This window comes from Coregonus lavaretus (assembly GCF_964263955.1).
Source record: "Coregonus lavaretus genome assembly, chromosome: 3".
NCBI lineage: Eukaryota > Metazoa > Chordata > Actinopteri > Salmoniformes > Salmonidae > Coregonus > Coregonus lavaretus.
Window position 1 is genome coordinate 35004450 of NC_139990.1, and position 14822 is coordinate 35019271.

Consider the following 14822-nt stretch of genomic DNA (forward strand, 5'->3'; position numbering starts at 1 on the left):
GTAGGCTAATCGCCATGCCGATCACTCATCTGTTGCTGTCTGTTTACATTGTCACCTTCCTGATTGGGGTACCTGCCAACATCCTGGCATTATGCACCTTTTGCCAAAAGGTGCGCTGCAAACCTGCCCCCATCGACATCCTGCTACTCAACCTGACCATCTCCGACCTCATCTTCCTCACTTTCCTGCCCTTCAAGATAAAGGAGGCTGTTGATGACATGAACTGGAACCTCCCCTTCTTCCTGTGTCCAGTCACTGGTTTCCTGTTCTACTCCACCATCTACAACAGCACCCTCCTCCTGACCGCGGTGAGTGTGGAGCGCTACGTTGGTGTGGCCTTCCCTATCAGATACGCCTTGTGTCACAGGCCGCGCTATGCTGTGGTGGCCAGCATCATATGTTGGGTGGTGTCATCACTGAACCTCAGCATCGTGTACATTGTGCCCTGCTCCCACTGGATATACGGCAATGGGACCACTATGGACGATTCCCCAACAAAGTGCTACCTGAACTTCACCCAAGAACAGCTCAGCATCCTTCTCCCAGTGCGTCTGGAGCTATTCCTGGTCCTCTTCTGCGTCCCTTTCCTGGTCTGCACCTTCTGCTATGTCAACTTCATCCGTATCCTGTCTCGGCTGCCCAACATCGGGCGGCGGCGGCGCCTGCGGGCCATCGGGCTGGCACTGGGCACCCTGTTAGTGTTTGCCCTCTGCTTTGGGCCCTATAACGTATCCCATGTGGTGGGGTTCATCCGGAAAGACAGCGAAAGTTGGAGGGATGTAGCATTGCTCTCCAGTACCCTCAACGCCTGCCTGGACCCCATCATCTTCTACTTCTCCTCTGTGGCTGTCAGGAGCATGCTCAGTCACTGCTTCAGGAGCTTAATGGCTAAACTGCACATTTTAAAGTGTGAGAGGGGTCAAGACTGATAGGGGTCAGCCTTCAAGACTGATAAATACAGAGAAATATGCCCCCCTTGAGTGTTTACGTTCCAATTAGTCATGTATAAATGTTTACGTATGTTCAGTGCAATTATGTATTCTGTATATTATATGTATTAGATGTATTCTGTTATGTTATGTAACTGTTGGCAAAGATAATAAGGTCCTACCTATGATCAATTACGTTCCCTAAAGATGTACCACAATTATAGTATAACCATTACCCACACCTCCACAAACCACTGTATGTACAGATCGATTATATTTAATTTGAAAAAATCATGAATAAATCGATCACCCTTATTACTGAAATTGTTTATATTACAGTACATGTGCTCTAACCAGTAGGTTACATCCAATATAAAAATATACTTGTTTTATGGGGCTTGGAAGAAATAGAGTAGAACCAGAAGCTGTAAGAGCACAGAGGTGGGTGTGAAAGCAGGATGTGCAAACATGGGGAGATTATACAGCGCTGTGTCACAGCGTACCGGGCTCCTCTTTCCGGTGCTAGGAACTGTAAACAATAGACAACCTCTCTCCTTTGTGCCAGTCTAGATAAATACAGATAACTGCTCTTTATAGTGTCCTGTGAACTAGGTATGTTGGTTATTAGTTTACCAATTGTACACTCAGTAACATTATATATACAATGGGATTGTATTCAGAGGGAAAGAAATGAGTGCCTTGTTTGACACAGCAGATTGGCAATTAGGGCTGACCCCATTTAGTCGACTGGTCGGTTGTTTGGTCGATAGGCTGTTGGTCGACAGAGATGTTTTTTGTTGAGCAGTCGCAAATTGTTTTGTTTTTTATGCCACACGAGACACCCGGCTGATTCGTGCCTGTCTCAGTGGACTAATCCATTGCGGAGGCCGCGGGTATGGCACAGTCCATCACTCTAAGACATATATGTGCTACAGTGGAGGCTGGTGGGAGGAGCTATAGGAGGACAGGCTCATTGTAGTGGCTGGAATAGAAAAATTGGAATGGAGTCAAACATGTGGTTTCCATATGTTTGATACCATTCCATTAATTCCATTCCAGCCATTAGAATGAGCATGACCTCCTATAGGTCCTCCCACCAGCCTCCACTGATGTGCTACTGAAATTGTATATGGTTATATTATGTAAGAACAATGGTGCAACACTAATCATTTTGTTTTATTTGATAACAATGTTTTTTCCCGAATTGTATGGTTTATTACTATTAACATATAATGCCAAACCTCTTCTTTAATTTATCTGTGTATCCGCAAATGAGCCTAATTCTAGCCTTAGACTTCTTCTGGTTATCTTGATCTCTGGCTCCCTCTTGAGTCGGTCAACCAAGATTATTTTCAGTCGGGGACAGCCCTATTGGCAAAACAAGACAAATTCAGCTACAAGCTAAGAATTACACAGCAACTACACTGAGTCTATCAAACATTAGGAACAACTTCCTACTATTGAGTTGCTGGATGTCCTTTGGGTGGTGGACCATTCTTGATACACACGGGAAATTGTTGAGCGTGAAAAACCCAGCAGCGTTGCGGTTCTCCACACAAACCAGTGCGCCTGGCACCTACTACCATACCCCGTTCAAAGGCACTTACAGTGTGGAAAAAAAGTATTTAGTCAGCCACCAATTGTGCAAGTTCTCCCACTTAAAAAGATGAGAGAGGCCTGTAATTTTCATCATAGGTACACGTCAACTATGACAGACAAATTGAGATTTTTTTTCTCCAGAAAATCACATTGTAGGATTTTTAATGAATTTATTTGCAAATTATGGTGGAAAATAAGTATTTGGTCACCTACAAACAAGCAAGATTTCTGGCTCTCACAGACCTGTAACTTCTTCTTTAAGAGGCTCCTCTGTCCTCCACTCGTTACCTGTATTAATGGCACCTGTTTGAACTTGTTATCAGTATAAAAGACACCTGTCCACAACCTCAAACAGTCACACTCCAAACTCCACTATGGCCAAGACCAAAGAGCTGTCAAAGGACACCAGAAACAAAATTGTAGACCTGCACCAGGCTGGGAAGACTGAATCTGCAATAGGTAAGCAGCTTGGTTTGGAGAAATCAACTGTGGGAGCAATTATTAGGAAATGGAAGACATACAAGACCACTGATAATCTCCCTCGATCTGGGGCTCCACGCAAGATCTCACCCCGTGGGGTCAAAATGATCACAAGAACGGTGAGCAAAAATCCCAGAACCACACGGGGGGACCTAGTGAATGACCTGCAGAGAGCTGGGACCAAAGTAACAAAGTCTACCATCAGTAACACACTACGCCGCCCGCGACTCAAATCCTGCAGTGCGAGACGTGTCCCCCTGCTTAAGCCAGTACATGTCCAGGCCCGTCTGAAGTTTGCTAGAGTGCATTTGGATGATCCAGAAGAGGATTGGGAGAATGTCATATGGTCAGATGAAACCAAAATATAACTTTTTGGTAAAAACTCAACTCGTCGTATTTGGAGGACAAAGAATGCTGAGTTGCATCCAAAGAACACCATACCTACTGTGAAGCATGGGGTGGAAACATCATGCTTTGGGGCTGTTTTTCTGCAAAGGGACCAGGACGACTGATCCGTGTAAAGGAAAGAATGAATGGGGCCATGTATCGTGAGATTTTGAGTGAAAACCTCCTTCCATCAGCAAGGGCATTGAAGATGAAACGTGGCTGGGTCTTTCAGCATGACAATGATCCCAAACACACCGCCCGGGCAACGAAGGAGTGGCTTTGTAAGAAGCATTTCAAGGTCCTGGAGTGGCCTAGCCAGTCTCCAGATCTCAACCCCATAGAAAATCTTTGGAGGGATTTGAAAGTCTGTGTTGCCCAGCGACAGCCCCAAAACATCACTGCTCTAGAGGAGATCTGCATGGAGGAATGGGCCAAAATACCAGCAACAGTGTGTGAAAACCTTGTGAAGACTTACAGAAAACGTTTGACCTGTGTCATTGCCAACAAAGGGTATATAACAAAGTATTGAGAAACTTTTGTTATTGACCAAATACTTATTTTCCACCATAATTTGCAAATAAATTCATTAAAAATCCTACAATGTGATTTTCTGGAAAAAAAATTATCATTTTGTCTGTCATAGTGAATGATGAAAATTACAGGCCTCTCTCATCTTTTTAAGTGGGAGAACTTGCACAATTGGTGGCTGACTAAATACTTTTTTCCCCCACTGTAAATATTTTGTCTTGCCCATTCACCCTCTGAATGGAACAAATACACAATCCATGTCTCAAGGCTTAAAAATCCTTCTTTAACCAGTGTCCTCCCCTTCATCTGCACTGATTGAAGTGGATTTAACAAGTGACATCAATAAAGGATCATACAGTGCCTTCAGAAAGTATTCACACCGCTTGACTTTTTCCAAATTGTATTGTGTTACAAAGTGTCAACGATCTACACAAAATACTCTGTAATGTCATAATGGAAGAAAACTTCAAAAAATATAACAATAATAAAAATATAACACTAATATAACTTCATTAGATAAGTATTCAACCCCCTTAGTCAATACATGTTAGAAATCACATTTGGCAGTGATTACAGCTGTGAGTCGTTCTGGGTAAGTTTCTAAGAGCTTTGCACACCTGGATTATACAATATTTGCCCATTATTCTTTTAAAAATTCATAAAGCTCTGTCAAGTTGGTTGTCGATCATTGCTAGCCAGCCATTTTCAAGTCTTGCCATAGATTTTCAAGACGATTTAAGTCAAAACTGTAACTAGGCCACTCAGGAACATTCAATGTTGTCTTGGTAAGAAACCAAGTGCATTCTGAAAGTATTCAGACCCCTTGACTTTTTCCACATTTTGTTACGTTACGGCCTTATTCTAAAATTGATGAAAAAAAAAAAATCCCCCCTCAATCTACACACAATACCCCATAATGACAAAGCAAAAACAGGTTTATATAAGTTTTTGCAAATTTCTATAAGGAAATGTATAACGAACTATCGTATTTCCATAAGTATTCAGACCCTTTACTCAGTACTTTGTTGAAGCACCTTTGGCAGTGATTACAGCCTAGAATATTCTTGGGTATGACGCTACAAGCTTATATTTGAGGAGTTTCCCATTCCTCTCTGCAGAGCCTCTCAACCTCTGTCAGGTTGGATGGGAAGCGTTGCTGCACAGCTATTTTCAGGTCTCTGTGCTCTGGCTGGGCCACTCAAGGACATTCAGAGTCTTGTCCCGAAGCCCCTCTTGCGTTGTCTTGGCTGTGTGCTTAGGGTTGTTGTCCTGTTGGAAGGTGAACCTTCGCCCCAGTCTGAGATCCTGGAGCAGGTTTTTATCAAGGATACCTCTGTACTTTGCTCCGTTCATCTTTCCTTCGATCCTGACTAGTCTCCCAGTCCCTGCCGCTGAAAAACATCCCCACAGCATGATGCTGCCACCACCATGTTTCACCGTAGGGATGGTGCCTGGTTTCCTCCAGACGTGACGCTTGGCATTCAGGCCAAAGAGTTCAATCTTCGTTTCGTCATACCAGAGAATATTGTTTCTCATGGTATGCGAGTCCTCTAGGTGCCTTTTGGCAAACTCCAAGCGGGCTGTCATGTGCCTTTTACTGAGGAGTGGCTTCCGTCTGGCCACTCTACAATAAAGGCCTGATTGGTGGAGCGCAGCAGAGATGGTTGTCGTTCTGGAAGGTTCTCCCATCTCCACAGAGGAACTCTGGAGCTCTGTCAGAGTCACCATCGGGTTCTTGGTCACCTCCCTGACCAAGGCCCTTCTCCCCCGATTGCTCAGTTTGGCCGGGCGGCCAGCCCTAGGAAGAGTCTTGGTTGTTCCAAACTTCTTCTATTTAAAAATGATGGAGGGCACTGTGTTCTTGGGGACCTTCAATAATGCAGACATTTTTTGTTACCCTTCCCCAGGTCTGTGCAATCCTGTCTCGGAGCTCTACGGACAATTCCTTCGACCTCACGGCTTGGTTTTTGCTCTGACATGCACTGTCAACTGTGGGACCTTATATAGACAGGTGTGTGCCTGCCCTAATCATGTCCAATTAATTTATTTTACCACAGGTGGACTCCAAGTTGTAAAAACATCTCATGGATGATCAATGGAAACAGGACACACAAGAGTTCAATTTCGAGTCTCATAGCAAAGGGTCTGAATACTTACGTAAATAAGGAATTTGTTTTTTATTTGTAATAAATTTGCAAACATTTCTAAAAACCTGTTTTCGCTTTGTCATTATGGGGTATTTGTGTGTTGATTGATGAGGATTTTTATTTATTTAATCCATTTTAGAATAAGGCTGTAACGTAACAAAATACTTGAATACTTTTCCCGAATGGACTGTATTTGGCCTTGTGTTTTAGATAATTGTCCTGCTGAAAGGGGAATTTGTCTCCCAGTTTCTGTTGGAAAGCAGACTGAACCAAGTTTTCCTTATATATTTTGCCTGTGCGTAGCTCTATTCCGTTTCATTTGATCTTATAAAACTACCTAGTTAACACTGAAGAGAAAAAAAGATCCATTCAGGATTTTTCTTTGCTGGTCTCTAGGGAGATAAATCTAGCTAGCTAAGTCAGCCATTGGCTAGGCCATCAGAAGCCAGATAAAGGCATCTGCCATTCATCTGTATTAGGGCAACATTTTGGAGTGACAGTGGAATCAACCAATCACATTTTGACTTAATGGGTGGGAGAGTTTTTACAAAAACATATGGCAACTTTTGCCTTCTTGAAGGACAACAGGTCACTACGCAATAGCGAGCAGTAGTTCTCCCGTGGTCTAGCTAGCTAGCTTTTTTTGTAGGCTAGTTTACAGCAGCTGCTGTTATCAAATAGGATGTTGTTGCTAATTTGTTAGCTTCTCCCTTTTCAAGAATAACTTTCAACAAGAAGTTACGTTTCAAATTATCATCATCTGGTGAGTGGAACTGTGTTTTTATTCCAGTGCGCTTGCTGTTGTTAGCCATCTCTTTGAAAAGAACTTATGAGTGTGAAATAGCCAGTCTCCAGACCTTATTCCCATAGAAAATCTGTGGAGGGAGCTGAAGGTTCGAGTTGCCAAACGTCAGGCTCGAAACCTTAATGACTTGGAGAAGATCTGCAAAGAGGAGTGGGACAAAATCCCTCCTGAGATGTGTGCAAACCTGGTGGCCAACTACAAGAAACGTCTGACCTCTGTGATTGCCAACAAGGGTTTTGCCACCAAGTACTAAGTCATGTTTTGCAGAGGGGTCAAATACTTATTTCCCTCATTAAAATGCAAATCAATTCATAACATTTTTGACATGCGTTTTTCTGGATTTTGTTGTTGTTATTCTGTCTCTCACTGTTCAAATAAACCTACCATTAAAATTATAGACTGATCATTTCTTTGTCAGTGGGCAAACTTACAAAATCAGCAGGGGATCAAATACTTTTTTCCCTCACTGTAGTCATTTTAACATTTACATAAATTCTTAGAATGTTTGGGAATTATGTATACTAAGGAATTTGTGAAAATTCTATAGAAATATAGTGGGAAAGTGGCTGTGCATTTGGGCAATTAATAGACACTGCAGTAAATAAAACCGAATAAAAACATCTGTCTTGTCCAGGACCACAGTCTACACAGACCGATGCGCTATAGCCAATCAGAGCTACAGTAGGCCTTTATACAAACAAGCCATTTTCCACACGGGCCGGCCATCATTCACTTTGAACTGGACTGTGTGCTTACAGGCAGTTGCAACAGCGCGACTTTAGATCATTAGAACGCATTCGCCAAAAGCCACAAAATACACCTGAATGGATTTCTGCAAATATGTAAACACCACGGGAGTCCTCTTACATTTGGAAACTTTACAGTCCTATTGATCAAACAACCATGAAAAGGTAGGCTCTCTCTCCCTCAGTTATGTACATCAATAACAACAAGATCAACAACTAATGCTAGCCAGAGCAAGATGAGCTAAAATCTAACGAAGGAACATTAGATAAACCCTGTCAAACTTTTTCGGCTAGTTGGCCGTCAAAATTGCACTGAAAACGATGGGGAATTGTAGCCTCCTCGTCCTTCTGCAGCTTGCCTGCCAATGCATGCTTGTCCCAACCAAGCACCCTAGCTAACTGGCTAAAGTTGGCTAGCTTGCTAGCTAGCTACTTCCAGACACAAATGAGAGAACACCTCACTCTGGCCATTTTACTCGCCGTAGCAGAGCTGGTTAGGCTGTTTACATTTTATCTAGAGCATTCTTGACTAACTATTACTTTTACTGACACCTGTCATATTCAGCGGGTGTTGCGCATTCGTAAATGAATCAGTTGTCTGCTCTCTGGCACACTCAGACAAGAGTGCTCTGAAATCGGAGTAGATAGCCAGAGTGAATTTGCAAACGCAAGAGATATGCTAACTGGATAACAGTCGTTCAAGTTCTTGCTAGCTAACCAAATGACCCCTGCATCTCTAGCTGGGTATAGCCACCAAAAAACGATATGAGGGGAAAAAGTAAGTCACTCACCCACTCCTCCAATGGTATGACATCCTGTCTAGCTAACATTAGGCTCTGTGTTTTTAGCTTGCTACATAAATAGCAGGTAGCTTAGTGGTTAAGAGCATTGTGCCAGTAACCGAAAGGTCGCTGGTTCTAATCTCTGAGCTGACTAGGTGAAAAATCTGTTGATGTGCCCTTGAGCAAGGCACTTAACCCTAATTGCTCCTGTAAGTCGCTCTGGATAAGAGCATCTGCTAAATGACTAAAATGTAAATAGATATGCTAGCCTATTAGCCACATTATGACTGACTTGTGATCCTTGCTAGTTTGATTGTATTGACATTCCCAGCCTTAGTTACATTCATACATTTTTGTCCAGAATACTGACTCATTGAAACTGAAACGGTGCATCCCGAATGGAGGCAGCAAACAATGTACCAGGCCAGCTGTGATTTTCAACCTGATAGCAATATTTTTGGGACTACCAAGAAATGTACTGGTGAATTATATTAATCATGCATTGAACTGCATCCATCTATTCTGCCAACAATGTCTTAGTGTACATCATGGAACGTTGAGTCAAATATAATCTATATTTAAAACCTCTTATAAAGTTGGTTTTGTAGCATAAACTGGGAATTTGATATTTCTGACTGATATTATGATTGTCTGTTTGTTTCATATCTGCAAAGTAGTTAAAACGCTGTCAGTTCCACTTTAAACTTTAGGTCACTGTTTACTTTGTGTGCTAAACATGAAATGTTTTTTGCAATGGGAAGTAATAGTTATACATTTCGATTGGGAAATGCTTAATGGCTGTGTTTTTGTATTCTTATGATTGGGACCTACTGGCTTATTATGTCCGAGTTTATGGACTGTTTATCCTTTAACATCATGCTATGTGTGACTGCTGTCTTTCCATCAGCCCTATACAGTGGTGTAGTGGTGCCTGCAGAAGTGGGTATACTCAAATTTTGCCAAAGACTTCCCAAATGGCCCGTCCAGTGAAGAAAAGGCACCCTGTGTGAAAGATCCTATGTTTTCCTATGTTTTGTTATGAGTTGTCCTATATTTTCAAATTTTCACTCTCAAAATCACACTTTTCTTTTTATACAAAAAATACAAAAATTGATGGTCTAAGTCCACAACAATGCTTAAACCACATCAATCTGATTGGGGGGCCTGTCAGGGCCTGGCTCCCCAGGGGGTGGGCCTCTGTTCACCCAAGCCAATCTATGTCTACGCCCTTGCGCATCACAAATAGCCTACTAACCAACACTTCGGAAGAAACTTTTTCAATACCTGGTTTGCATACCTATTGTTGCCTTAGTTTGCATTTCCTGGTAGATATCATAAATAGAAAAAATATATATTTTTATACCCTACTGGCTACCGATGTCATCCTTCTGTGAGCTGCTCCATGTCAAAACTAGTTGAGAGCTGCACACTCTTACTGCCTCCCTTATTAAAAAAGATTGTAGTCAGAGTACAGTATAACTGCAGTACACCGCAGTAGCACTGCAGTATGCTGTAAATACTGCGTCCAAAATAACACTGTTTTTTACTGCAGTAACTTTGCAGTGTAACTGCAGTTACAGTGCAGTATAACTGCAGTTCTGCAATTACTGCGTCTAAAATATCACAGTGGACTGCAGTAACTGCACTTTTACTGCAATCTTTTGTTGTAAGGTCTCCCGAGTGGCGCAGTGGTCTAAGGCACTGCATCGCAGTACTAGCTGTGCCACTAGAGATCCTGGTTCAAATCCAGGCTCTGTCGTAGCCGGCCGCGACCAGGAGACCCATGGGGCGGCGCGCAATTGGCCCAGCGTCGTCCAGGGTAAGGGAGGGAATGGCCGGCAGGGATGTAGCTCAGTTGATAGAGCATGGCGTTTGCAACGCCAGGGTTGTGGGTTCGATTCCCACAGGGGGTAGGAAAAATAAAATAATGTATACATTCACTAACTGTAAGTCGCTCTGGATAAGAGCGTCTGCTAAATGACTAAAATGTAAATGTTGTAAGGGCTACTGATTATATTCTGCTGAAACTAGGCTGTGTGTGTGGCGCGCATGTGAATATATTTCCCGTGCTTTGCGATTGTGCATGACTTCTCTATTGTACTAAATAATTGCTAAGTCGTATACTGCCACTACACTACTTTTATACGCATCAATAGGGATTAAGAAGTGAGTACCTATACGCAATGCCCACTGAAAAAAAATGGGTATACGGCTTATACCTGCATATAGCCTCCACTACACCACTGGCCCTTTTGTTTTACAAAAAGTGCACTCTCTTACATGGATGCGCTGGTATTACGGTTGCTTTCCTTTCAGAATCACGAACCAGTCACACACTGAAGGCCTATAGGTTCGCCACTGCTCATAATAGATATAAAGGCTGTTAAAATACTGTATTCAAGTTTAAAGAAAGGAGTGTATATATTTGGCCTGGCGAAGCGGTTTTATGCGCTGACTGAATGGAAACTGATAATTCAGAGTTTTTTACTCCGCTGGTCTCGGGAAGAAATTACGAGTCCTCACTGTCCGAGACAGAGTCAAGACTGAGACACTCAATATGTGGTCTCAACCAGACTTGAGATTGAGACTGGTCTCAAGTACTACAACACTGCCTACTACCATACCCCATTCAAAGGCACTTAAATATTTTGTCTTGCCCATTCACCCTCTGAATGGCACACATCACAATACATGTCTCAATTGTCTCAAAGCTTAAAAATCTTTATTTAACCTGTCTCCTCCCCTTCATCGACACTGATTGAAGTGGATTTAACAACTGACATCAATAAGGGATTATAGCTTTCACCTGGATTCACCTGGTCAGTCTATTTCATTGAAAGAGCAGGTGTTCTTAATGGTTTGTACTCTCAGTGTATATCATACTATGTCCTAATGACCTGAGCTATGCTATCACATACTGCCCTGACAGTCTGCAATGTCAGGCCTGGTGCCAATACAACAACCATACCTTTATATTACGGCACTTTAAAACAGCTTAAATCAGTATTATCTTATCTACCTCTACTTGACAATGAAAAAACCCTTTGAAATGGTGTGCATCAATGGATGAAGGTACCTGATTTGTCTACATTTCTCTAAGGGAGAAAGGCACAGCAAAGTTCAGCCATATATTTACACAATGATCCCTACTGCAACTGTCTTTTCGTTCTGTATACACATTCATTGTAAACTAATAAATTAAATGACAAACATAAGGATTCATTCATATCAGACACGGTAGTATTACTCACAACAAATGCCAGAAAAAAACTGCAGTAGGTTAAAACAGAATAAAATACATTATTCTATTAATGCAAATTGTCATTATCCATAATTCCAACTAAAAGAGAATCACGAGAAAGCACTACATTTTAAGAGTTGGTTATTCTTTGAGCAGAGGTGGGGAACTCATTAAGCTACAGAGTCATGAACTTCAGCTTTCAGCCTTGGAAGAGTGTGTGTTGGGATCGGAGGGGGCTTGATCAGTCTGCAGTCCATCACTTCTTCCTCTCAAGCCCTCTGTTCTGTGTGTATGTGTGTGAATTTCTGATGATGCATACGAGCATGTGCATTTTCATGTTTTCTATGAGTATTTGTAACTTACCAGTGTTCCAGTGAGTAAGAGAGAGTGTGTGTGTGTCCAGTCCATCACTGTGGTGTCGTATCTCCATTGATCTCTATGCCGTGCCTTTGTAGCTGAGCTTGAAGCACTGTGTTGTCATTCTTTAGCTCCTCAATCTATAACATGACAGAACATTGCAATTAAACAACGTTAACAACCAAATGCCAACACTACCAAATATGAGAAAATACTCTTTAATGTGGGCCTTTTGAAACCCCTTCATATATAGACATAAAAAAAAATCTTTAAAATCAACTGTGGTGTATTCACTAGGAACCAAACAAATGCAAACAGGCTGAAACGTGGAGGGACAAAAAACAACAACAAAAAAGTGTCCAATAAGCAATGAATCTTTTCATTGCAAAATGTTTTTGTACTAATGAATTCCCCCATGACGTATTGTTGACACAGACAGCAAGGTGAGTGCAAGGTGTGAGTTACACATACAATGCATTCAGAAAGTGTTCAGACCCCTTGACCTTTTCCACATTTTGTTATGTTACAGCCTTATTCTAAATTGTTTTTCCCCCTCACCAATTTACACACAATACCCCATAATGACAAAGCAAAAACAGGTTTTTAGAAATATTTGCTCATTTAAAAATAAAAACGGAAAAATCACATTTACGTAAGTATTCAGACCCTTTACTCAGTACTTTGTTGAAGCACCTTTGGCAGCGATTACAGCTTCGAGGCATCTTGGGTATGACACTACAAGCTTGGCACACCTGTATTTGGGGAGTTTCTCCCATTCTTCTCTGCAGATCCTCTCAAGCTCTGTCAGGTTGGATGGGGAGCGTTGCTGCACAGCTATTTTCAGGTCTCTCCAGAGATGTTCGATCGGGTTCAATTCCGGGCTCTGGCTGGGCCATTTAAGGACATTCAGAGACTTGTCCCGAAGCCACTACTGCATTGTCTTGGCTGTGTGCTTAGGGTTGTTGTCCAGTTGGAAGGTGAACCTTCGTCCCAGTCTGAGGTCCGGAGCTCTCTGGAGAAGGTTTTCATCAAGGATCTCTCTGTACTTTGCTCCGTTTATCTTTCCCTCGATTCTAACTAGTCTCCCAGTCACCGCCGCTGAAAAAACATCCCCAAAGCATGATGCTGCCACCACCATGCTTCACCGTAGGGATGCTGCCTGGTTTCCTCCGGATGTGACGCTTGGCATTCAGGCCAAAGAGTTCAATCTTGGTTTCATCAGACCAGAGAATCTTGTTTCTCATGGCTGAGAGTCCTTTAGCTGCCTTTCGGCAAACTCCAAGCGGGCTGTCATGTGCCTTTTGTATTTATTATGGATCCCCATTAGCTGCTGACAAGGCAGCAGCTACCCTTCCTGGGGTCCAGCAAAATTAAGGCAGTTATACATTTTTTACTGAGGAGTGGCTTCCGTCTGGCCACTCTACCATAAAGGCCTGATTGGTGGAGTGCTGCAGAGATGGTTGTCCTTATGGAAGATTCTCCTATCTCCACAGAGGAACTCTGGAGCTCTGTCAGAGTGACCATCGGATTCTTGGTCACCTCCCTGACCAAGGCCCTTCTCCCCTGATTGCTCAGTTTGGCTGGGCTGCCAGCTCTAGGAAGAGTCTTGGTGGTTCCAAACTTCTTCCATTTAAGAATGATGGAGGCCACTGTGTTCTTCGGGACCTTCAATTCTGCAGACATTTTTTGGTTCCCTTCCCTAGATCTGTGGCTCGACACAATACTGTCTCGGAGCTCTACGGACAATTACTTCGACCTCACGGCTTGGTTTTTGCTCTGACATGCACTGTCAACTGTGGGACCTTATATAGACAGTGTGTGTCTTTCCAAATCATGTACAATCAATTGAATTTACCACAGGTTGTAGGAATATCTCAAGGATGATCAATGGAAACAGGATGTACCTGAGCTCAATTTCGAGTCTCATAGCAAAGGGTTTGAATACTTATGTAAATAAGGTAATTCTGTTTTTTAATAAATGTGCAAAACAATATATATATATATATATATATATATTATTATTTTTTTTTTGCTTTTTCATTATGTGTAGATTGATGAGGACAATTTTTTATTTAATACATTTTAGAATAAGGTTGTAACGTAACAAAAGGGAATGGGTCTGAATACTTTTTGAATGCACTGTATAAATGTGTACCTGTTGTTTGAGTAGCTCGTTGTCCGCCTGAACTCTCAACACCTCTGAAGTGGTCCTGCAGTCTCTGTTTGTTCTGTCTCAGCTCCCAGATGTAGTCACACGCTTTCAACAGGATCCCTCCTTTACTCTAGAGAGAAGAGGTTGCACATGACTTCTATTATAAGAAAACATGATTTTGCACTATCTTCCATTGTGGGTCAGTTTCTCGGACACAGATTAAACCTAGTTCTGGACTAAAAACGTATTTCAATGGAGAGTTTCGATTGAGAGTTTCAATGGAGAGTTTCGATTGCTTTCTAGTCCAGGACTAGGCTTAATTTGTGTCCAGGAAACCGTCCCATAAAGTCTGTAAGTGTCTTACATTATATAGTGGGTTCTATGGGACTAAATCTCGATAGAATAATTTACCACACTCACTGTTCCAGTCTTAGTACTGTCTATGTTGCAGTCTGGGATGATCTTTGTGAGAGTGATGATCCAGTTGTTGATCTTGTCTCTTCTCCGCCTCTCCACTGCAAATACAAAAATCCCATAGCTTAGTTGTCAAAGCTACAGCATGAGCCATCCTCCCATTCGGAGGCTAGTCAATACTATTTACACAATATACTTAAAGTAATTTTGGAAATTACACGAAAACATTTAGTAAGGCTCCTCCTTTTTCTCTTT

At 42.2% G+C, this 14822-nt stretch overlaps 1 protein-coding gene across 1 annotated transcript; it reads left to right on the forward strand.

The window, feature by feature from the left end:
• Positions 1-14: 14 nt before the first annotated feature.
• On the forward strand, positions 15-929 carry LOC311107153 (free fatty acid receptor 3-like; the record flags this gene model as incomplete). The annotated part of the gene is made up of 1 exon (XM_084149649.1): positions 15-929. One exon carries the CDS (start codon positions 15-17, stop codon positions 927-929), a length of 915 nt encoding a protein of 304 aa, XP_084005775.1.
• Between the last annotated feature and the right edge of the window lie 13893 nt (positions 930-14822).